The 24,958-nt window shown below is 39.4% G+C and overlaps 1 protein-coding gene across 1 annotated transcript in view; it reads right to left on the reverse strand.

The window, feature by feature from the left end:
• LOC140935275 (uncharacterized) overlaps nt 1–24,958 on the reverse strand; it is an 87,654-nt gene that overhangs the window by 53,741 nt on the left and 8,955 nt on the right. Inside the window, exons 2-3 of the mRNA XM_073384824.1 lie at nt 19,610–19,755; nt 4,399–4,642 (exon numbers count right to left, since the gene is read on the reverse strand). Of these exons, the coding sequence (XP_073240925.1) occupies nt 4,399–4,642; nt 19,610–19,755 (390 nt within the window). The remainder of the gene's footprint in view (nt 1–4,398; nt 4,643–19,609; nt 19,756–24,958) is intronic.

Raw genomic sequence — 24,958 nt, forward strand, 5'->3', positions numbered from 1 at the left:
ACAACGGACTCCTCTCTAATACGGACACTTTGCTCTGTCCCTTCGGTGTCCGTATTAGAGAGGTTCGACTGTATGTAAAAAAAAAACTAACTTCGTTATCTTTCACCCTTATCAAAAACTTCTAAATAATGATTTAACCTTAAAGGTTTATGATAACCATACACGTTGACAATTTGCTTTGGAACACAAAGATTAATATATAAAATATTTAGGGGTTCTAATTGACAGTCACGCATCTCACCTGGAAGTATCATATTAGCCTCATTGCTTCAAAGATAAGCAGAAATATTGGAATCTTTGCGAGACTGAGGCATTTTACGCCATTTTCAACACTTGAACATGTTTACCGGTCACTTATTTATCCATATCTGTCGTATGGTCTTGTCGCCTGGGGCCTAGCTGCTTGATCCCACCTAGAAAAAATTGTAGTGCTCCAAAAAGGAGTAGTTCGTCTGATGAACTTTGCCAAATTCCGAACTCATGCTATTCCATACTTCGTTTCATATAATATAATGCCAGTATCCATGCTATACTTCAAGCTCTCATCTGCCCTAATGCGTGATGTCTCTTATGATTCTGCACTGCCTAGCGTCAATGGAATGTTCACTCTCTCAAGTCAAGTTCACAATTACAACACCCGATCCTCTTCAGCCGGTAACTTTTATAGGAAATACTCTAGACTGAATCATCACAAACTCTTTTGCTCGCGTTGGCGCTAAAATTTGGAAAAGTATTCCTGAGAATTTGAGAAAACTTCCAAAGCATGCCTTTAAGAAACAAATACACAATCTATTACTACTTGATCTTCAAAGACAGGATGGTTATGCTGATATAGACACCCTTATTAATGAAATTAAAAAAGGATCATCTTAATCCAATGTATTGTAACCTTTATTTATCTACTTATTTAGAAATACATATTTATTCATTCGTGTCGTTATTCTTTTCAACCTCTTTTTCCTTGATGTTCCAGATCTCTTTTATTTTCCTTGTAAAATGTCTTAAAATGTATCAGTTCCCGTATGTAGAGTACCCATACTACCTGCCTCGAATAACTTTAGCTAAATGTGGGTAGTGGGTATGTTTAATGTTTTTCATTGCTTTTGATAAAGTTGTTTTGCTGTTCTCAAAAAAAAAAGCAGAGTGTCATTTTGAACTTTTATCAGGGCTGTCTCGGTACTGTGGAAACCTTTGGAAGCTGACTGAAGAGGTTCGTCTAAGTTGTTGTCAGTTAGGCAATCCTTCAATTGGCAGGCAACAGCTTTCTCATTTATCTTGGACACAAACTTCAAATTCGAGATAAAATTCGAGTACTGTTCGGGATCTAGGAAGTCTTTCTTCACCTTTGGTTTAACCATAGCTTCCTTGAGTTGAGCAGGCATGTACGCTGATTGGAGCGACATATTGTTGATGAAGCTGGTTTGGATCAGTAGAAGGGTCATCTCGCACCCTTTTAGTATTTATGATGAGACTAGATCAAGCTCACACAGTTGCTTACTGGCAATATCGAAATCGTGATCTACTACCTTTTCTGTCACCCTTCGGAACTCTTTAGGTTGAGCTCGTGTTATCCTCTCCTCATTGGAGTGGGACTGGGTACCAGAGGTAGGTTCTTCAGACAACTCATTTCTAATTGTGACTATTTTATTTTGGATAAAATTGGAAAAAATGAGTTCGCTATCTCAGTTGTAGAGGACCATGTTGGACGAAGGACGAGGTTGGATAAGGTCTCTCAGCTGGTTTGCGATTCAATCATTTGTCGACTGCTCAAAAGGACCTTTTGATTTGATGCATTTTCTGAGATAATAGAGGAATAGTAAGAAGCCTTAGCCTTCTTCAGCATGTTCTCCACAACCAGACATTGTTCAACGAACGTTTGTCTGTCTACACTTAGCCTGGACGCTCTCCAGCGGCGCTCAAGCTTCCCACGTTTCCGTTCAGCCTTGCCAATGTCCTCGTCGTACCACGGTGACGACGAACGAAGAGTGATCGTGCGCCGTTTTAATGGTGCCAGTGTATCCTGTAAATTCCTTAGTGTCCTTTCATATTCCTCTAAAAGACCACATGCCTCGTTGTAACTGCGCATCAGAAGGTTTGATTTTCATTAAATCTTAATTAAATTAATTAATCTTAATTAATTAAATCTTAATTAAATAGTTCCTCATTAAATCTCTCCATATTGACAGAGCGAAGTTTGCGGTACTGTATTTAAGCTCGGTCCAGAGGTGGTTTATTCACGCGTATTTGACCGTGTACAGTTAAGTGATTAGCGAGCATTGGATTTCGCATTTCAATACCATATACCAGTCCAGTTCATCCCCTGCTCTCGTTATTATCAAGTCCATATGGTAATTAAAATCACCGACTATTAGCAGGTTGCCTGGAGGAACAACTAGCCGTTCAGCAAGAGAGCAAAATCCCTCGAATAAAATTATGATTTGCTTTTGATGGCGGTGGTCTGTAGATGGTAACAATTCTCATGCAGATAGTAGAGCATTTGGCTAAAATATCAATGTTTTTGAAAGACTTAAACTTGTTTCGAGTATGTTTCTTCACTTGGATGCGTTTATTTAACAGAAGACCTACCCCGCCACCACGAGAATTCTTTCGTGAAACATGGTACGAGAATTGATATCCACTGGGGCAAATCTCAGCGGCCGAAAAATTGTCATGATCGTTTAGCCAAGATCATTCTCGGTCGCGTAATCTTTGAGAGCTAATTCTTTATTATGATTTGATCTAGTGTTCAGTAAACAGAACTCGATAGGCACGGAACCACTTTGTAGTCTAATGTTGGAGTGAGAGGAAGTAGCGCATTTGACGGGATTAAGGTTTTAGGGATCACTAGTCTTCGTCGCACATAAAAATGTCCGTCTTAGAAAGTTGCCGTTATAACGCATATGTACATTTAGGTTTTTCTTTTTTGGTAAGATTTTCAGTTCGCGTTTATTACTATAAAATTCACAAAACCGTGAACACCAGAAGTATTTATGGAATGTTATTGTGTTGCAAGGAAACACCCATGCCGAATAAGGTGTGAGAAAACTAAATCAGCAGCGGTAATTAGTTTGTAGTTTTGAGGTTTGCTCTCGTGTTCTGAACTTTGTTGTGATTGGTCACTACACAATCAACATTCCTGAAATTTATCAGTGTTTCACGGTTTTCTGAGTTTGGCAGTAATTCTGTGTTATCCTTTGTTAAAAATTGCTTTTAGTGAATCGTACAGTAATAAAGACGAATTCAAATTGTACCTGGAGTTTTATTTACATTATTTTTACACAAGCTCGGATTCCTTTGTTCTTTTCGGGGGGAATATATTACATAACCCCCGAATCAACTGTCTGAAAAGCTGGGTGCGGCTTTGATTATATATTGTTTGAAGGGAAGAGCGAGGCCAATAAACAGCTAATTAAAATGCGAGGGGATTATGTATTAATATGCAAGGGGGATAAGTGACTTATTCCCCTTGCATATTAATACATAATCCCCTCGCAGTTCAATTAGCTTTTCATAAAGAAAAAATTCACAAATGTTTATTGGAAATATTAAACACGACGCTATAATTACTAAAATTAAACTGAGCTGCGTTTCTTTTGCGCCATATTCACGGATTTTCTTAGTTGCTGGTTCATCGATTTCCACGGCCAAAACGACAGTTCGAAATTGAACAGCGTCTTTAAAATTCTACAGTTCCACGAAAGTGTCGCTGTCATGGTAAGGAGTTCTGTTCTTTAACCAGTCATCCCAAACTCGTGTACTGTCTCCATGAAGACATGTAGTTGACCTCTTTGGGTTTTGTGGTATTCATGCTTCATTCCTCGACTGAATTTCCTAGTCAGGTACAGTAGTGATCCCTAGCCCGGAATCTTCTGACTGTAAACATGCAGGTCGGTCGAAAGATCCTCGGTGCGAAAATTGAAATTGTCAACTGCTTGCTCGTTTTCTGCACCCGCAAATTAAGATTCAAATTGTTTTCCGAAAGCTCTTGCAGTACCGCCACTGAAGCTGCCTAAGTTGGAGTTATAAACGGCTCTACTTCTGGCTCTGAATCGCTCGACACCGCTAGGCTCTTTAGGCTGTTTCTAACATTCACTGCGAACAACTAATTTGAAATGCGGCTTTGAAAAACTAACATAATTAAAAAGCCGAGAAACTTGTGAATGCCACCAGTGCCAGCATGGAGTGTTAAAAAAATAAAAGAAAGATGTACAATAGAGGCATTTTTCGTCAATGTATTTTTGCATCCCTTGAGGAATCCTCGCTTATGTAAAGATAAGCCGTTTATCCGCCTTCAGCTCGTGGTTATGTGATTTATTCCCCTCGGGCAACGCACGGGGGGAATAAATCACGTAAAACGTTGACTAACCACTCTTTTAAGAATCAATAAAAAACATTTACCTTAATGGGAACTCCCAGACCATCATTGATTGTTCTCAATCTGGATGGGAACTCTTGAATAAGTTTCACAAGGTCTTCCACGTTCGTTGGATTTTTATCTGGTAGATCTGTGGCATAATACTCAATGGACAAATCGTTTGCTTTATCGCAATCGGATGTCAGCTTATTTAACTCGGCCTCTAATCCGGCAGTCACAACTCCTGCAATATCCAGACCTGCATCCAATTTACCTTTGACGTTTAAGCTATAAATAATGACAATAATAATAAAAAACTGAAATAGAAAATGATTCAGTTCAAAGGTTAGTTTTTTTTGCACTGATGCAGATAACCAATTTGTTTTTACAATAACTGAATTATTTATCGCGGGCTGATTAGCTATTTATTTTTGACCAATAAGAGGACAGACACATAAAATTTAATTTATGCAAGACGACTCATTTGCCGAACGGATACCAAACTTCGATTTTTTTCTTTAATTTAGTTTCGTTGAAGATTTACTTTCTCACTACTAAGAAAAATAGCCAAATAGCTCTGATGTAAGACCTGCATCCTGTTCGGATTCTCTACAAAACGGCTCAAACACAGGAAACTGAACAAAAAAACTTAGTTTCCAAAAGCGGAGACGGCTTTTAAAAGTCTTAAAAGAAATTGTACAGCTTTAAAACTGCGATTTAGATAAGCTTTTAATGTTCCACATAGTTTTAAAGTTAGAAAAAGTAAGAAAACATTCTGAAAGTCTAGTTTATTCAAAATAAAGGCATTAATTGTAACAGTAGTTTTCTTTTGACAAGTACCGAGTGTTTTTTCTGATCCGTCTTTCCGAAAGTAAAACAAACTTTTTGTACAAACTTGTGAAACTAATTGTGAGTACCTGGTTAGTTGAATTGAAGACTACATGCGTATAAAACCTACCTATCGGTTTGATTGTACACATACAGCTCACATAGCTGAATGGCGTTCAGGACGACAAACATTTTGAACTGAAGTAAACAACAGGTACACGGTTTCTGTTCGAACTGTTCGGTTAGCAAGTTTTCAAGACTGCCTGGCTAGTTGCTCTACAGACAGTTTAACCGTATATCGCTTCCACTTGTTCGGTCAACGGCTCCAAAATCTTTCCTTGTAATAATTTTTAACCTTGGGCTCGTTTACGACTTTATACTACCCCAAAATGCCTCTATTTTTAAGAAACTCCGTTACTTGTTTTTAGTAGCAAATCCCAAGGGACAAAATTTATTGACAATAGACCGATTGCAAATATGTCGACGATCTCACCAAAGCGAGGCTTTTCAGTAGCAACTGTTGCTAAGGGCTGGTCGCTTGTTTATATGCTAATGCGAGTCCGTTATCTTGTTGTTTTTTCACTCTGGAAACAATAAAAAAAAACTTTCAAGAAGAAGTCATCGTCGGTTCGTTGTGTTAAAATAAAGGTCAGCGCTTTTTACTTTGCCTATATTATACAAATCGGAACGTAGATGATAGAAAAAAATCACGATTGCGATGTACTTATGTGTGAACTCATATTACATTTCCGACGTTGAACTTGAACTTCTTGAAAATGTTTTAGACTCAGTTTCACTGTATGTTCTTTTTACCGAACAGTATTAAGTTCATAATGGATAGGCCTGTGGAAAAGATGTATGTGAGGGAATTAAAAGAAATTATTTTTTAGGAAAAAGTGAGCCTGAAAGGTTTAACAGTGAAGGACCAACTTGTTGCAAAGTAAGCAGCGTTTTTAACCCTCTGTTTTATATGATTAAATACACTTGAAAACCTTTGTTTTTTGTCTGAGTGATTGCAAGTTTAAAATTAGCGTCCCTTGTTGCTTTTTTTTGTGCAGAGTGAAGGAAGTACTTCAAATGTGTACAGATGATCGCGGGCAAAATGATCAAAATAATCAAGCGACCGCCGCTGAACTTCGTGCTCGAAGCAAAAAGAGCGACTCAGATCTTGTTAGGAAGAATGAGGAAAAGTTTAGATTTTGTCCCTCTGAGAAGAATATGGATAAAATACTGGACAATCTTCCTCCATTCACGTATACTAAAAAAATAACATTGTGAAATATGTCCGAAACTCCGGTAAAAACATTCAGCATTCCCCGGACTACATGGTAATGAAGCCGTTTGAACGTGGTGTCAATTTTTTTATTGAAGGATACCTTCATAACGTCGGGGCCAAGAATCACAAAGAGAGCAAAACCTTTTATTTCAGAGCCCTTTGCTACCGAAGTCTACGGAAAAGTGAACCCCCACATAGAATAAGATTAGCAATCTCAACCGAGCAACCTTACGATGTACTTGCTTCACGGCCTGCACCTGTGTCTCTGGATCTTTGGGGTTTTGTAATCATGCCGTAGGCCTAATGTATCTAGTTTCCCACTATTCCATAACAAAAGCTAAAATGGTCCACGATGACTTACATGTGAACCTTAAATACAATGAATGAAAAATATCGGGCAGTCAAAGTATCGCGATCGCTACAAATGACTGTGATCGCTGTGCGTCAGTTGATCGTTCAATTTAGCATAGAAAAACAGTATCCAAAGCGTGTATACCAGATTGAAACTTTTTTCAGCGAAGAAAATTGACTTATTTTTGTCGAATTTAAAGGAAAAGACGCCTGAGAAACTGCAGTCTTTCCAGCAACGGCACAGGTAAACACAGGCAATCAGCCCCTAGCAACGGTTGCTACCGAAAAGCCTCGCTTTGGTGAAATCGTCGCCATATTTGCAATCGGTCTATACCATTGCGTTAGTTTTAGTTGATAAATTTTTCTGTCTTTTCTTCATTTTTATCGGCAATGTGACTTTTTTGTGCTTTTGGTATTGCAAAAAACAAATTGCCGCCAGATTTTTTATGTGTCTCTTCTCTTACTGATGGTTGAAAATGATGTCATAACATTGTCAAGGTGTTGTGGATCCAACACTTTGACGATGTTGTGACCTCATTTTATCATCAATAATAGGACACATAAAAAAAACTGGCGTTAGTTTCTTAATTCAGCATCAGTGATAAAATTAAGCTTGGCAGATCTTGTTAATATCCTTTATTATTCATTCAAAATATTTCCCCAATTCTGATTGGCTAAAAGCACACGCATAATTCACCATAGCCAGTTAATAGGGCCATTTATACGAGGAAAAATAAGACGCGAACTTTCCGTATAAACGGTACATTTAGTCTAAAATAAGACGCGACTTAGCTAAGACGCGTCTTATTTTAGACAAAATGTACCGTTTATACGGAAAGTTCGCGTCTTATTTAAGACGCGTCTTATTTTTCCTCGTATAAATGGCCCTAATGATGACCAAATTTGGAAGAATTTTGTGTTTAACGAGGAAAATATGCAGCCCGCTACAGGTTAAGAGCGACTTTCTGGAAATACCATGATTAGGTGTGCAAGATGAAAAAAAATCAAAATCCCCCAATGTTTGTCACAACAAAGCCCTTTGGAAACTATTTTAGGAAATAAAAGACTCAGTTCGTTTGACTTTATATTTTCCAAAATAATCAATTTGTTTTAGTTTTCACCTTCGAGAGGCCTTCAAACCACCGAAAAATGGGCGTCATATCCTCGCTTCGTGAATGGAAACGGAAACTAATACCATGACTTTTCTTATATTAAACAATTTCCTGATCCTTCCTTTGTATCTAAACGTTGTTACAATTTCAAAAGATTTCAATCTGATTTTTTAATATATTTTTTTTCAAAATTACCCTCTAAATCAGTATTATCGCGACTTTCAATTTTGCCATTTTTCATTGGCTAAAATCCCTTCCTGGTACATGGCTTTCATTAGAAAAATGGTATTCCAGAGAAAGAGCAATGCTTCCCCTATCAATCTATGAAATAAAATTTTGGGGCAATTGAAACTGCGAGTTTTTACAACTGAAAACATTTACGGTACTCGCGTGATTTACGACCTTTGAACTTGCAGTTGTATTGATGAATACAAGCGAGATCTTAGACAGCATTTGAAACTCTGGCACAAATTCGCCTCTTTTCCGCCAGTTTAAACACCAAAAATGATTCTAGATTTCACGGTGGCAACTTTTCAAAAGGAAAAGCAATTTTACTGTGCGACTTCTTGACTATAACACTTCCCTTATGTGCCTACTTGTTTACTTTTGTCTTATTTGTACAGTTATTATTATGTACAAAACGCCTTTAGTGTTGGTAACTATTCTTTAAAATGCTTTCATTTCCCATGAAACAAATCGTTATAGGTTTAAAAAAGGCAAACATTTTGACCTGCCTCACATTTTTTGACAACAGACCCGAATCCTTTACTCCCTTTAGCGAATCGAGACAAAGCGTGACAAAGAACTTTGAGACTCGGGTCATGATCATACCGCGAAAAAAGATACCATTCTGAAAAAGAAACTCACGCACCACCTTCTGTAACTATAAAAGAGAAACATGTAAATAATCAAGATCCTTAGTTTCATTGACTCATCCGCTAAAGCGACCCTGAAAACATAACACCACAAAAATATTTTCCACAAGAGACTATGAAGTGGTCAGTCCGGGCCACAACCAGATCTGGATATATGATGGCGTCACCCACATTTGCAAAACGGCGCCCACGCCGAGAAACACGAGGAAAGGTCACTTCCTGGCTCTTTGCTGCGCCTAGAAGTGTCTTTTTCCCATACTACTTTGAGAGCTGTGACTTTAGAAAATGAGAAATCTAGGACCCAAAAATGAGCTTGCCGGTACCACTCGGGGGGACAAAGACTTATATCCCTAATCATGGAGGTCTAGGTCTGTAGTTCATATTGCAGTGTGATAGCAAAGTTTAACTCACAGCTTTAAGGGGGGAGGGATGCTTTAACTAACAACCTCTCCCATCCCCTTTAATGCTATTTTTGATGTCTTAAATGATTTCATGTGATTAGAGATTTCGCAAAATTCACAAACATGCTTCAGAATGCAAGAGGAGAGCCTTAGAGGATGAAGTCCATCCATTGCAGATTGTGATGAGTGTTGGACATCACAGTTTGAATGATCACGTGTTCAATCACGTGACATGTACAAAGACAGAACGTCCTTTCTTTTATTCCCAGTTGAGTTGTTTTAACGTTTGAATCTGCTTCGTTCAAAACTTTTTATCTCAAAAACACTGTATTTATTTTTAGTGCACATATCAAGACATCCTTTGGACATAGAAAATTACAACTTGACTCCAGTCTCCCACGCGGAAAATAGGGCCAACCACGTTCATTTCATAGTCAACTGAGTCTTGTAGTTTTTTACTTTGATTAAACTGGCGTATGTTCTCAGCATTTCCACTTAAGCAATTCAAATTTCTTAGTTACATACACAGGAAAATGTCTTATATGTCAATAATAAGAACTTGAGAATCAGCAAGTGTTTCCATCTTCCAGCCCATACCCACTGGCCTAGGAATGACCGGATTCCTTTCAAGACTTCTTCGCCAAATACATGTTTGATAATTTGCCCGCATGGCGTGCTTACTGAGGCAATCCTTGCAAGGGGCCACCAAGTGAGATTCGATTTCACCGTTCTTAGCACAGAACAAGTTGTACCTGACATCGTTGATATTACTTGCGGTTGCGGTGCTGGGAGTGCAAAGAGAGCAGGTAACCTTCTCTAATGCGTCCAACAGTTCATCGGATAGATTCCATGCTTCTCCTAACTTGATGAACGCTTCTCTAACGTCTTTTAGTGCTTTCATTAGCTTAAATGTGCTGGGTTTTCCCGCCCTTGCCGAAAAAGGCACAGCGGTGTCACATCCCCTTGAACGCATGAAGTTCGACAAGTGCTCTGCACAGCCTCTCACCCAAAGCTAAAGACACCTTTCCTATATCTACCAGCTTTGTACATACATACATACATACATACTTTATTGCATAGCTCCCCTTGGGGGCTCTTCCGCCATACATACACGAATTAAAATAAAATGAAATAAAATAAACTAGAAAACTATTTACATTTCAATGATAAAATAACGAATTTCTATAAATAATAATGAACGTTAATTTTAAAGGCTATTTACATTTCAATAATAAAAAAAACTATCTATGAATTAAAAAGATATTTAAAAATTCTCTTTTTTAAAGCGTTAAAATTTCCAGTGTCTCTTATATCTTTAGCTATACTGTTATAAAGTTTTGCCCCACGGTAGCTGAAAGTCTTTTGGCCAGTGGCCAGCCTATACCGAGGCAACGTAAGGTCTTTGTTCTGTCTTGTGACTCTTTGCTGAGTTTTTGCGCGATATTGGAAGCGTCTGTAGAGGTAACCAGGTGTTAGGTTCTTTAAGCATTTGTACACCATCACTAGGTCGTTAAAAAGCAGTTTATCCCTTACGTTAAGCCATTTAAGGGACTTCAGGGCTTCTGAAACATGATCGTATTTTCTTAAACCAGCTACGATTCTGCAGGCATAGTTCTGAACTAGCTGAAGTTTTCTAACGTTCTTCTTGCTCGTGCTACTCCATACCGTCGAACAATAAAATAATTTGCTGAAAACGAAAGCATTTATAAGATAGATCAATGTTTTTTTTTTTATCTAAGAGATGCTTTATCCTATTAACTCTCGTTAATTTAAACATACAGTCAGAGGCAAGTACGCGTTTGAGTTCCGCATCTTTGATAAAGTTTGGCGTCGATAGATCTGCAAAATGCTACAAGTAGGATGAACACGTCAATATCTTCTGAGTTAACTACAACTGCAGCATAACCATCGTCCCAGGCATGTTTAGCGCTAAGTACAAGGCGCGTATCAGCTTCTTCCTAGCAACTAATAAGCTCAGGTACTTCTTCACTTCCCTCTTCAGTAATCTTCCAACACTGACATTCACAGGTTATGTACAGGGTCTTTCCATTAAGTTTCTCTCCGCATTGTTGTCTCTTCCATTCTTCTGCCAAAAATATGATGAGGCTCGGACTTGAGCAAGGAACTTCCTCCATTGTCGTACAATTTGTGAGGCCGTTATGCTTGCAACCTGAAAACTGAGGTCCTCTCCACGCATCTTTCTTTCAGCATCTTTAATGAAGTTTTCTCGGTAAGTATCAAATACCACGTCTATTCTGTTGCTCTCTGAGCCTTCTCTAAGAGCTCTTGACAATAACAAAGATGCAACTTGCGAAAATGTGGTCTGGTTGGTGCCAATGTTAATCTTCTGTACCAAACTCATTCCATCAATTACAGTTGCTGAATGCTGTGGCAGTTTTTCTACAAGCTGGACATCTTTCTGCAGGTGCGAGGCAAAATTTGCTTTATTGGTCTTCCTAGGGAAACCCTCTGGTGTGATAAGAGAACCTGCTTGGGTGGCTTTACCTTGCCATTTGTTACTGCGTAAACAATGTCCTGGCTGAACGATTTTACCAGCGACTGAAGGCGAACAGTGGGAGGTGGAACTGGATCACCTGTGATTATTCCAGTAAGAATTCTAGTTAGACATTCAGGAACGTGAAACCGCTCTTCTTTCACATCAAACGGATGAATAGGCCACTGAGAACTCCATTTGCTCTTTAACAGTTCTCCTCTTATGTGTGTGAAACACTTGTGTTACTATTTTATCTGCATCCTGTGTGTTTTGACGCAGTATATCCACTTCCTTTTCAAGTTCAAGTTTGGCTTCCACTGTTTCTTTTAGGCTTAGGTTAGCAGGCATGACAATCAATTTTCCTCTACTGCTGGGAAAGATCTCCAGCGTTGTGCCGAATTCTGTATCAATTTTTCTTTAAATGTGCTTTTTCGCCGTCTGTCTCACCTTTTCAATTCCTCTCTGTCTGGCAAATAACTCGAACTGGTTTGTTACTTCAGTCATGGGGATAACTCTCTGTTTTTCCAATACCTCTGCCCTTATGTGCTCAAATAGGTCACTGAATGCGTCGAATTCTGCTTCTTGAGTATCGTCACTTATGTCACACCCGAGTCCTTGCTTTTTAGGTCTTGTGTACTCACGGTAGCAGGACCTGTGATAGTGCGCCTCTGCGGCAACAATTTCTCTACTCGCTAACCATAATCTTATGATCGCATTTCTCTGTAGCAATGTTCCTTAGGGTTTCATCCACTCTTAGTTGTGTAGCCTTTACCAATTTTTCTCGAGAGTTAGAGGATCTAACCTATTTGTCTTTTTCACAGAAGATACATTCCTGTTTGTAAATGAGAGAAATATTTGGCGTGACTCGCTTTTTTGCTCTTGACGGACCTGTTTCATCATCCTCTTCCCCTTCAATCCTGCCATCTGCTTTTTGCTCAAGACTGTCTAAATCCCTTTTTAAAGTAAACCTGCTTCTACAATCTCTGTGGTATGCTATGGAGGAGATTTCACCTTCTTTGACGTCTTTGCTAAGTTAAGTATAGGCTGGAAACTTCTCATTTTAGCAGCTTCGAACAAAGTCAACCAAGAGGCATAATTTTGTGCGGTAACTAGCTTATCGCTTTTTACGGCCTCGTAGTGAATAGCACAACAATGTTCTCGTTCCTTATCCATGCGGCACGGTCATCATTAAAACCTTTCTAAGGAAACAAGACGTAACAGTGATTGTTTTCCACATGTTTCACTTCAAGGAGTGAAAAGATTCAGGGGAATAACAGTAAAAGAAGCAAGAAGTTAAGTTTAAGTTTAAGTCCATATCAGTTTGCAATTCTCTTAATTTTTATTTTCACTGCGGTAGTATTGATTTCTTGCATTGGCTCCTTTATAATTTTTCGTGGGCGCCGATAATTAAGATCCGTTCATTGTTGCTATGAACCTTAACTATGTGGTATGAGGGAACCTACTCCGCAATGTGGTTTAATTTAAGAGAAGGATCCTCAATTAAGAAGATATAATAAAAAAACAAAGTCTAATGAAAATTGCATGGCCAAACCAGTATCGAAGGCAATCTAAAAATCTGAATCAAAGTTTAGAGAAGTCCCACGTTTTATACAACCAGACGTTTTACGGACATTAAGCTTAGAATTATGATTATGAAACTGCTATTGAAGGAACAGTCACATTTGTTAATAGAAGAAATGGTTGCAATTATTTAGAGAAAGTCAGAAAAGGTTAAAACTATTTATAAATCAGGGACAGTATTAAAGGCACAGAGCTTTTATGTTTTTTTCATGCCAAGATAGTGGTAAAAGTAAATCCAGCAAAGTTAAAAGGATTATCACAGTCGATGTCTTCCATTTTGAAACTTACAGGCATTTTAGTATTGTCATTAACAAAGAATACTTACTCCTGGGAGCATTTTCTCGCATCTTATTTTCTATTTATTTGTTCTCAACGTAGTTTTTTCCCAATTTGACGAGTTATCTTAAATATCAATAGTAAAACCTTGCGATAAAAACGCTACCTTACCTGCAAGAGACATGTCCACTCGTAAAGCAAAATCTCTGCAACTGGTCAGCGGTATTTTCATACAATTAAGGTAGATAGATGGTGTTACCATCATATAGTGGCTTTACGTTATCTTATATCTATCCGGATGATTCACAATGACTTTTGCCAGAATCAACTTTTGAAAAATTTATTAATTACATGTGACGAAGAATACAGCTAAGCATATCGTGTACTTCATTGTAACGCCATGTTTATTTTATGTTATCTTGCAGTTGGATAGAAAAGCAAAAGCACCTTGTTTTTGTGGCAAAAAGATGCCGTTTGTCCATAGAGAACCGTAACCATGGTCTTGCCTGATCACAAAGTGGCAATAACAAAACAGTCCAAACACTGTTAAGCTTATTCAAAAGCTATTATCAAGGAAGGGAATACGCGCTCCAGTCAGAAGACTCGCATTTATAGAAAAACACCAAGCTGGAGACTACTGAGTCACAATGCATTTCTCCATAGTTGATGCAGCTTCAGTTGAAGCTGCACTTAATTCTTATAATTTTGTATCTGTAAATCACTATCCGTGATAATTTAACATCCTGCAAAGAAAACTCATGAGCTGGGCCCAGCGTGATACAACATTGCAAAAAAGAAAAAAAAACATTACATTCACGGACTAACGAAAATCGCTTAGTTATTCAGATCCAGAGGGCACTTTGGAGAAAATTAGAACCCTTATTCAGCCGTAATACAATGCTTTACGCTTCAAAAACTGAGGTCACAGAAAATGCTCTTGCATCAGAGGGAAAATCCTTCAGACCAGAAACAAAAACTACAGTAACTCGATGTGTGTGCCATGACCTCTCAGTGTGAGACAAGCGGCAAAAATCACATTTGCTTAGTGAAAATGTTCAACCTTCCAGATCATAATCTACCCAGCAGAGGAAAAAAACGTAATTGGAACAAGCAGCATTTTCGCATGAGGTAAAAGTCGTGTAGGTCTACCACCCCCTATTTTACAACCGTTCGTTTTGAAATACGATTATGAATTCCTTAATTGTATCCTTAGAAAAATGAAATTGAGCGGGGGAAAGCGCTAAGTCGTAGTCTGAAATGTTATCCGTCCCTTTCCCCCACTCCCCCAAGGGGCCGCAGCCCGTTTCGGGGTGGAACGAAGAAACGCATGACATTTCAGACTAGCCAGGTCGGGGCTACAAAACCTGCGTAACTTTAGTGCATCTCTGGTGCTTAAAGCAAAATTTTCTGCAGTTCTGGCAACCTCGAGCAAGTTTTGCATTTCTGAGCAAGGTTTGAGCAAAATGTAGGCTTACGGCAAAATTTGTAGCCAGAAATGGTGAGCAGTTGGATAGAAAATGTCTAACCTCGTCCTGGGGGCCCTTTTCCCTGGCTTTGGAGGTGGGGCACTCCACCTCCAAAGCCAGAGAAAATGTCAAGTACGCTTGAACCGCGCCCGTATAAGCGTCCCTAATGACTCCGGCGGGTCGGGCGAGAGGCTGGGTGGGGAGGGGAAACTCTAAAATGGAGCAAAGGGGGCCTAGCTCTAAGCATACCGCCTGCGTTTTAGCTGTGCGTCTGCCTTGGCAATAAATTTCGCCTATAGTTTCGAGCAGCTCTTTAAAGGAGATTGCAAGTCCGTATATTTGCGTCCGTCAGGAACGCTTGAGCGTGGAAACCAAAGATCGCGCCTTAAAAGAACTTGTTTTAGCTAACTGAAAGCTATTTTTTTCTTGTCTGATTTAACTTATCGCTAAGAAGGAAGAAAAAGAAATCTCATAACTAGCGTTTGTATAAAACTATCAAGAAAATTCGAAGTTCTGGATGTTCTAAGAGAACAAATACTTTCGAAAAATTTAGGAGAAAGTCCGAGGGCTGGTGATACCTTCAATCAATTATCCGAAGATATCCGAACATCTCGCTTATCAACACCACCTTCTTGCGCTTTATATTTGGGGGGAGCCAACATTAGCAGTGCCAAATATTAATTTTTTTGTGCCTGGGTATCTCACGTTACGCTTAAGCGTTTCCGCAAGTGTGTCTTACATCCTACGCTTATGTAAGGGTTATTCACCTGGAACGAGGGGTATGTAATATATTCACCTGGTAGCGCCCCGAGGGCTACGTATAAAAAAACTGTCCCTTTTCAGATTTTCAAAAGCAATGCAACAAAAAATGGCCTTCAGTTAGTGCGAACGGCCTTTCCTTCTTTTTTTCTTTCTATTCCTTTATCCTTTTTTTTTCTCATAAAAGCGGTTTTCTTTTCAAGGTGCGAGGGGCACGATAATTGGTTTCACTGCTCGAGCGTTCCTGACGGACATAAATATACGAGCTTGCAATCTTCTTTAAATGAGTTGCTCGAAACTATGGGCGAAGGCAGACGCACAGCTAAAACGCAGGCGGTATGCTTAGAGCTAAGCCCCCTTTGCTCCATTTTAGGCTTTCCCCTCCCCACCCAGCCTCCCCGAGTCATTAGGGGTGCTTATACGGGCGCGGTTCAGGCGTACTTGACATTTTTTATCTGCAAACTGCTTACTAGGATCCATAAGCCTATACTTTGCCCAAACGTTCCTCAGAAATGCAAAACTTGTTCGAGGTTACCAGAACCACAGAAATTTTGCTTTAAACACCAGCGGTGCTCTAAAGTTACGCAGGTTTTCTAGCCCCGACCTACAATCAGGGACAAAAGTAGTTGACACACTTGTTTAAAACGGGTGCTTTCGTCAAACATTTAATTGATTTATTATTTCATTCCTTTCAAACGCCGTAAATCCCCTCACCCCCCGAATCAATGTTGTCTGAAGTAAAAGAAAGACTTGAGGGTCCAAAATACAACATTGATTTTGGGGGGAAGGGGTTGGGGTAGACAGGGGAAGGGGATAGGTATGTCCACTATGCAAAAAGGGGTCATTTTACGGAAGTGTCTCAACACTTTTGTCCCTCATTGTAGCTAGTCTGAAATGTTATGCGTTTCTTCGCCCCACCCCGCAACGGGCTGCGGCCCCTTAGGGGGTGGGGGAAAGGGACGGATAACATTTCAGACTACGACTTAGCACTTTTTTCCCCTTAATATCATTTTTTTAAGATTACAAGTAAGGAATTCATAATCGTATTTCAAAAGGAACGTGATGGAAAACAAGAGAATACAGTGAAACCTCGATTTAAGGAAGGGCCAAGGAATTGACAAAATTTTAGAGCTACCCAACGACGGTTTCCTTTTAAATTCATTGAAAACACTTTTTAGTGTACGTACCCAGAGTACTTTTAGATTTGTAGAAATGCATTCTAAGCGGCGCTATAAAATTCGTATCTGTTCGGTCATCCTAGGGGAACTTTAAAAGTCTTTTCGAATTTACAAAGGCTTCAGTATTGTTTTCCTGGAAACAACGTAAATAGCGTATCAAGTGAGACTTTTTTTGATTCCAGTTTAGGTTCCCTTTTTGCTACGAAATAATAGCCTAACCTGGGATGTAAAAAGTGAAAAATAAAACTTCAGAAAATCGAAGGGAATTTATCTGATAACCCTCGAAAATTGTGCATGAACGAAACGGTCATCTAGACATTTTTAGGGGTCCTCAACCTATAGAAAATTCTAGGTAAGATTTGCTTCTCCGAACATATATTTTACAGAACACAGTCGTTGGCTGTCCCTGAAATTTGTTCGCTATAACGAGGTTTCGTTATATCGAGGTTCTTTTTGATATATTTTACTATTATTGGGGTAAAGAACTGTATAAGGGCCTACCCTTTTTTGTCTTTTGAGGAAAATATATTTTTTAGTGTTACGTTTGCAGGGTCGCTCTAGCGGATAAGTCAGTAAAACTAAGGATTTTGATTATTGACATGTTTCGCTTTAAATTATGGTTACAGAAGCTTAAGGTGCCGCCTGAGTTTCTTTGTCAGAATGGTATCGGTCTTCGCGGTATAACCTGGGTCTCAAAGTTCTTTGTAACACAATCTCGTTTCGCTAAAGGTTCGGGTCTGTTGTCAAGAGATGTGAGCTAGGTTAAAATGTTTTCCTTTCATAGCTATAACGATTTGTTTCATGAGAAATAAGAGCATTTTAAAGAATAGCTACCAACACTAAAGCCGTTTTGTACATAAATGATAGCTGTTACAAATACGTTAAAAGTAAACAAATACGCACGCAAGGGAAGCGTTGTAGTCAAGAAGTTCATAGCTCACTTCCGCACAATAAAATGCTTTTCCTTTTGAAAAATTACCACTGTGAAATCTAGACTCGTTTTTGGTGTTTAAACTGACGGAAAAGAGGCGAATTTGCGCCAGAGTTTCAAATGCTGTCTAAGTTCTCGCTTCTATTCATAATGACCCGGATCATAACCCGAGTCTCAAAGTTCTTTGTCACGCAATCTCGATTCGCTAAAAGGAGGAAAGGTTTCGGGTCTGTTGTCAAAAAATGTGAGGCAGGTCAAAATGTTTCCCTTTTTTAAACCTATAACGATTTGTTTCATGAGAAATGAGAGCATTTTAAAGAATAGTTACCAACACTAAAGGCGTTTTGTACATAATTATAACTGTACAAATACGACAAAAGTAAACAAGTACGCACGTAAGGGAAGTGTTATAGTCAAGAAGTCGCACAGTAAAATTGCTTTTCCTTTTGAAAAGTTGCCACCGTGAAATCTAGAATCATTTTTGGTGTTTAAACTGGCGGAAAAGAGGCGAATTTGCGCCAGAGTTTCAAATGCTGTCTAAGATCTCGCTGGTATTCATCAACACAACTGCAAGTTCAAAGGTCGTAGATCACGCGAGTACCGTAAATGTTTTCAGTTGTAAAAACTCGCAGTTTCAATTGCCCCAAAATTTTATTTCACAGATTGATAGGGGAAGCATTGCTCTTTCTCTGGAATACCATTTTTGTAATGAAAGCCATGTACCAGGAAGGAATTTTCGCCGTTGAAAAATGGCAAAATTGATGGTCGCGATAACACATATTTAGATGGTAATTTTGAAAAAATATTAAAAAATCAGATTGAAATCTTTTGAAATTGTAACAACGTTTAGATACAAAGGAAGGATCACGAAATTGTTTAATATAAGAAAAGTAATGCTATTATTTTCCGTTTCCATTCACGAAGCGAGGATATGAAGCCCATTTTTCGGTGGTTTGAAGGCCTCTCGAAGGTGAAAATCAAAAAAAAATTGATTAGTTTGGAAAATATAAAGTCAAACGAACTGAGTCTTGTAATTTCTAAAATAGTTTCCAAAGGGCTTTGTTGTGACAAAGTTTGGGGGATTTCGATTTTTTCATCTTGCACACCTATCCGTGGTATTTACAGAAAGTCGCTCTTAAGGCACTGTTACCGAGAAGACCTGGGGACGAGGTTGAGTTGTTTTAGTTGTGCAAAAAAGAAAATGGCGGACATTTCACTCGTTTCAAGAGTAAGAACTACAGCTGGAACTAGGCAAAATAATAGCTAAAAATATGGCAAAAACAGCAAGAAGACAACTCGGAGGGCGACATCTGCTATTTGGAGATTATTTGCGGAGCTGGACAAACCTAAACGTACACTATCGAAGATGAACTTAACATCGATGCAGGTAAGCATGTTTTAGCCATGTTTTTAAACTAGGAATTACTTTGAATGAATAATAAAGCAATTAATGAATTCGGCTTTCGTAGGATATGAAGAATTAAGCAGATATCGGAGGGTGTTATCCACCTCGGCCTTCGGCCTTGGTGGATAACACCCTCCTCGATCTGCTTAATTCTTCATATTCCACTCAGCCTCATTCACTAATTGCTAATTTTTCATCTCAACCGACGTTACGTTATAACAATCACGTAGGGTAGCAACTGGTCAACCCCTTTCTGCGATTATCGTAACCTTGACAAGGCACACTTCCCCAAACTAAGCGGATTCCTAGATACATTTCTCACCTTTTTGAAGATGACGAGGACTTGAATTTCAGACTTGCTACCATCTCAGCGCCATACGTCACGCTCCGAACATAATGGGTACCCAAACTTTGGCAGTTTATCAGTTCATCATTGGCCTTAGCTGTTCCATCCATTGTTTTATTTACCTGGAAACAACAACAAATAAATCAATTTATCATCCGAATTTCCTTTCAGAATGGATGTCGCTTAGGCTTAAAACAAAACCTTCTTTCCTTCTCATCTTATCTTAGTGGTGATGTTCAATGTCACAAGCATAAGTCACAAGATAAATAACTATCATGGAGTGAGGCTGAGTATGATATAACTACATACACTTTAATGGTAATTAATCTATTTGCATGGCTATTCTGCCCTAATTACGTTAATGATACACATATAACTATATTAAAATTAGGTTTCACAAAGTATCGATAAAATAGTGGAAAGTTACTGCACAATACAAAAACCTATCATGAAAAATATAGATGTTTATGTAGAAAAATAAAGGGAAAATATCAAATGTATTTACATATTTAGGGAGACTAACCCTAACCCTAAACCTGGCGTATTGAGGCGGGCGGACACCTTGCGCCTGAATGCCTATGGATCCTTGATAGATTTATGTCTTTAGGAAGGGTGTTAAAACCCTTTGAGCCTCTGAAAGCAAAAGAGCGCAGACCTGTAACCAATCTACATTTTGGTAGGTCAAGGTCAGAGTCATTTCTACTGGATCTTTTGCTGACGCTACATCTTGATTTAAATAAAGTGGATAGATAAGGTGGTCATAAGTTATATAAAACATTTATGAAACATGGCTACGTCATTAAGAGAGAGTTTGTCGCAGACGTTGAGCCACCCTAGTGACTTGAGCCCCTCTGAAATATGATCAAACTTCTTTTAAAAGCCCTAAAATAATCCTACAGGCAAAGTTTTGAATGACCTTCAGTTTACGAGAGTTTTTCTTAGAGATGTTACTCCAATCGGTTGACATTTGAGAAATATGCTCATCCTAAGTTAAGTTGAAGTCAATCCATACCCCTAGGTCCTTGGCAACCAATGAGGCATAAATTTGTTTCCCTAACAAGACAGGGCTCTTGTCAGGTTCGGGACGCCCACTACCAATAACTTGGTTTTATCAGGATTTATTAGAAGCGAGTTCGCACAACACCATTTTGAAACTTCTATGAGGTCACTGTTAAGGGCATCCACAGCCTCACTCACATTGCAAGGAGGAAAAGATCAAAAGATCTTGGTATCGTCCACGTATCCCATAGTTTGACAGTTCTTAGGGGCGGAGAAAGGCTCATTCACGTATAACGTGAACAATACTGGGCCAAGGATAGACCCCTGGGCCACTCGCACAGTTAAATGGAGGGGATCAGACAAAGCAGAACCTGGCTTGACATCTTGACTGCGCGAGGAAAGATAAGATTCAAACCAGGCATGAGCGGAGTCGGACATTAAATATTGTCGGACAATAAAAATAAACACCTGTTAATTTTTGTTCTCATTTGTGACAACCCGCCTCGATTAGCTATGCTAACCGCGGGTTGTCAATGTTTGAAATATTGTTCTTTTAAAAACAACAAAAAAATTTGATTAATTGTTGATTGACACCCCCCGCTGGCGGAGTTTTAATAGTAACAAATCATGCCGAACATTATCAAAGGCCTTAGACATGTCTAGCAAAACCACGGTCTATGTTCTTCAATAGTTGTTCATTGTATTGTAACAGCGCGGTTTCTGTTGAGTACATTTTCCTATTCCCACTCTATACACAAGTTATTTTATCGTTACTCTCCAAAACAGTCTAGAAATTGAGAGTGAGCGGCCCTCTCACAGACCTAATCCATCATTGAGAGCAGGGATATGAGGCTTGTATATTTTTTTCTTGCCACCCCCCTCTGAGGTTCTTCTGAGTTTTTTCCTCGATGATAAAACATCAGCACGTGACGTTTTCAGTAGCTATTTGTTTATCGCTCGGGCGCATTTTGAGAAAGTTTAGTGATGGTCAGTTACTATGGTTACAAGATATGACGTCACAAGTAGCTGGTGGTCAAGCCATTTTTGAGTGAAAATGCATGTTTTTTCAACTTCTTTCAACGATAAAAGTAAAGCTTGTGGATAAACTGATGCAAAATACTATTTATGTGTTATTTCACAAGTCAAGCACAAAAAATTACCAATAGACCTTTTTACCGATACGGCGGCCATATTGAATTTATTAGATTTAAGGAGTATTATGGGATGCCCAGGAGGCACTCGCTAAGTATTTACGCGCACTTTTCGGGCCAAAACAGAACTTCAATGTATATTTTATTTCTCGGGAAAAAGGCGATCGTTATTATATCCAAAGACGGCACAACGATCTTTTTTCTCATTACAATCTTTTTCTAGGAAAACGTAAAGAAAAATTGGCCCGAAAAGCGCGCGTAAATACTGATGCGACTATATGAAGTCGTGCTCATGCCCCCTGGGCATCCCATAATACTCCTTAAATCCAATTAATTCAATATGGCCTCCGTATCGGTAAAAAGGTCTATTCTTGCCGTTTTTACCTGATTTCTAATTCTTAGTAAAATCCAAGATGGCGACTATGTTTGGTGACGTCGCAGGCCTCCAGCAGCGCTGAAGGCAAAATCGTTTCGAAATACATAAACATATCAAAAACTCCCCCTTGTACCACGGTGGGGGTATGACTTTGCGTGTACGTCCGAGGGTTAATGAGGTCAGTGATAATAGGCAGACTGATGGGAAAACTGTCCTTAAGGTCTCTTGCAGTGATCTTGTGATAGCCAGAGGCTTTGTTTGATGGCAGATTTGTCACAATTTCAGGATGTCCTTTTCAGTTACGTGGTGGAACTCGAACGTCTGGTGGTCAACCACATCAAGGTCGTGGGAGGGTTGCAATATTCGTAAGGATAATCTCTGTCCGCTATGACCTTGGCATTTTAACTTCTTTTAATACAAACAAAATTACAACATGGCGATTATTTCTTGCATCAACTCCGTTCTCACATGTTCTCAGGATTGTTACGTGTTCTCGGGATTCCCGTGAATAATTTCTCGTGGAGTGGTTACTCTGCGACACTCCCCAGCCAAGTGTTATTTTCTACAACCTCAGAAAAAATGTTAACTTTTTTGATTTGAAGTCTGTTAACTTTGACTAAAAGGAATGGGGGCTACTGGAAATTATGCAAAAAATACATAATAGGGAACATGCAATCAAGACGAAGTGTTCAACAGTTTGTTTAGTGTTTGTCTTGCTTGGATAGCTTCTCCGCAAATTGGTCGTCCATTTACAGTTTCCTGATTGGTCTGCTGTTTTTTTGGATTACCTTGTTCAGTGTCTACACTAGTGTCTTTTGGCTGACTGGGTTTTCTCTTTTTTTCAGAGAATTCTAACGGGAACAGAAGGTTCAATGTTCGATTTAGCAGGCTTCCTGATGCTGTTCGAACTGTGGCCGCTCGGACGTCATCATCTTTATTTGCAATGAACTCTTCTATCATTCCTAACTTCCAGGTGCCACGTGGTGAACTTTCTTTCAGAAGTAAAACACCTCCTTTTGAAGGTTGAATCGCACACTGGGTACGCCAGTGTTTGGGTTCAGGTTGAGGAAGTCACCAGGAGTAAGTGCAAATACAGAGTTCAAATCGGCTCCCACATAGACCAATGGTCGGGAATTAACAGCCATCTCGACTGCTGTCAGAATGGTTTCCAACTGGACAATGTTTAAGGAAATCTTGCCAATACTCTTTCGAAGAGACGGTTTCACTAGTCCTACAAGACGTTCGTAGAAACCTCCCATCCAGGGGGCTAGTTCAATGATGAAGCTCCATTTTATTCCTTCATTAGCTAGATAACTTTGTGTGTCAGGGCTTGTGGTAGAGAGCTGCCACGCTTCATCGACGGTGGATTTAACTAGTTTGAACTGTGGGGCGTTATCAGAAATAGTCTGTTTTGGCTTGCCACGTCTGGCGACAAATCTTCTAAGGCACCAAAGGAACTGTTCTGCAGACATGTCGTGAACGACTTCTAAGTGGACAGCTCTGATAGCTTAACAGGTAGGTAAACAGGCAGAACCAAACTTTGTGTGTTACAAATTCTCCATTTGCTTTTACATACAAGGGTCCCAGATAGTCAAGGCCTGTATAAGTAAAGAGTGGTGATTCTTCTATTCTTGATCGTGGATATGGTGGCATCACGGGCATTCTGTATGGTCCTGCATGATGTCGCCTACATCTTTGACAGCTGAGAAGAACTTTTCTTACAGAAGACCTTCCTTGTGTGATACAGAATTCTCTTCTGATAGCTGATAATGTATAAGATACACCAGCATGCGTTAACTTCTTATGGAAGCTATTGATGACTAGGCTCGTGAAGACATGGTTCTTTGGTAGGAGCTTTGGGAAGAAAGTACTCTCTGGGAGGCTTTCACTAATCAGTCTTCCATGACATCTAAGTAGGCCGTTTTTGTCTAACTGAAGTCCTAGTTGGTTCATCAGATTGTTTCTTGACTTTTCCTTGACTGCGTTGATCTCTGATGAAAACATGCTCTTCTGAACATATGTTTCCCACATGATCTTAGCTTGATTCATTTCTTCTGCAATGAGCTGTCCTTTTTCTGTATTCTTGTTCTAAAGTTTTCGAAGGAATCTCAAGGCCCACGCAGTCACTCTCGGTAGTTTTGTTAGGGAAGAATAATTCTTTTCATTCAGCTCAAAGGGGACAACTGCTTCGTCAAAAGGCTCTTTCTGGCTATCTGTCGGTATTTCTGTTAGTGCTGAGGTCTCATACATAACATGGGGACCAACTGACTGTTTGTTCATCTCTTCCCACGTCCTGTCGTCAATCTGCGCAAACTCCCATGAAGGCCATTGGGATGCGTGATCAGTTAGCCATGAGGGGCCACGCGACCACAAATCGTTATTGATGAGTTCCTCTGTGGAAACACCTCTGGTGGCCAAGTCAGCGGAATTCTGTGTAATGGAGACGGAATTTGTTGTCTGTGTGAGAAATGATGTCTTTCAGCCTGTTCTGAACAAATACGGGTAACGGCTTGTGGGTTTTTGTCCAATGAAGAACGCACTGGGAATCTTTCCACAGTACTCGGTCTGTCACTAGTAACTGAAGTAGTTCGGTAACAAAGTTATGCATCTGGTTTCAATGACAACAGCTAATAGTTCCAGTCTGGAGTTACTTTGTTGGGGCGACTCGTGCTTTAGAAAACACCAGGTTGACATTCTCATGATCAGTTCCATTTACTGTGGAGTTCAGGTATAGCACTGCTGAATATGCCTTGGCTGAGGCATCTGTTAAGTAAAACAGTTTGCATTCTTCTCCTCCAA

The sequence above is a fragment of the Porites lutea genome, chromosome 4 (genome assembly GCF_958299795.1).
Source record: "Porites lutea chromosome 4, jaPorLute2.1, whole genome shotgun sequence".
Lineage (NCBI taxonomy): Eukaryota > Metazoa > Cnidaria > Anthozoa > Scleractinia > Poritidae > Porites > Porites lutea.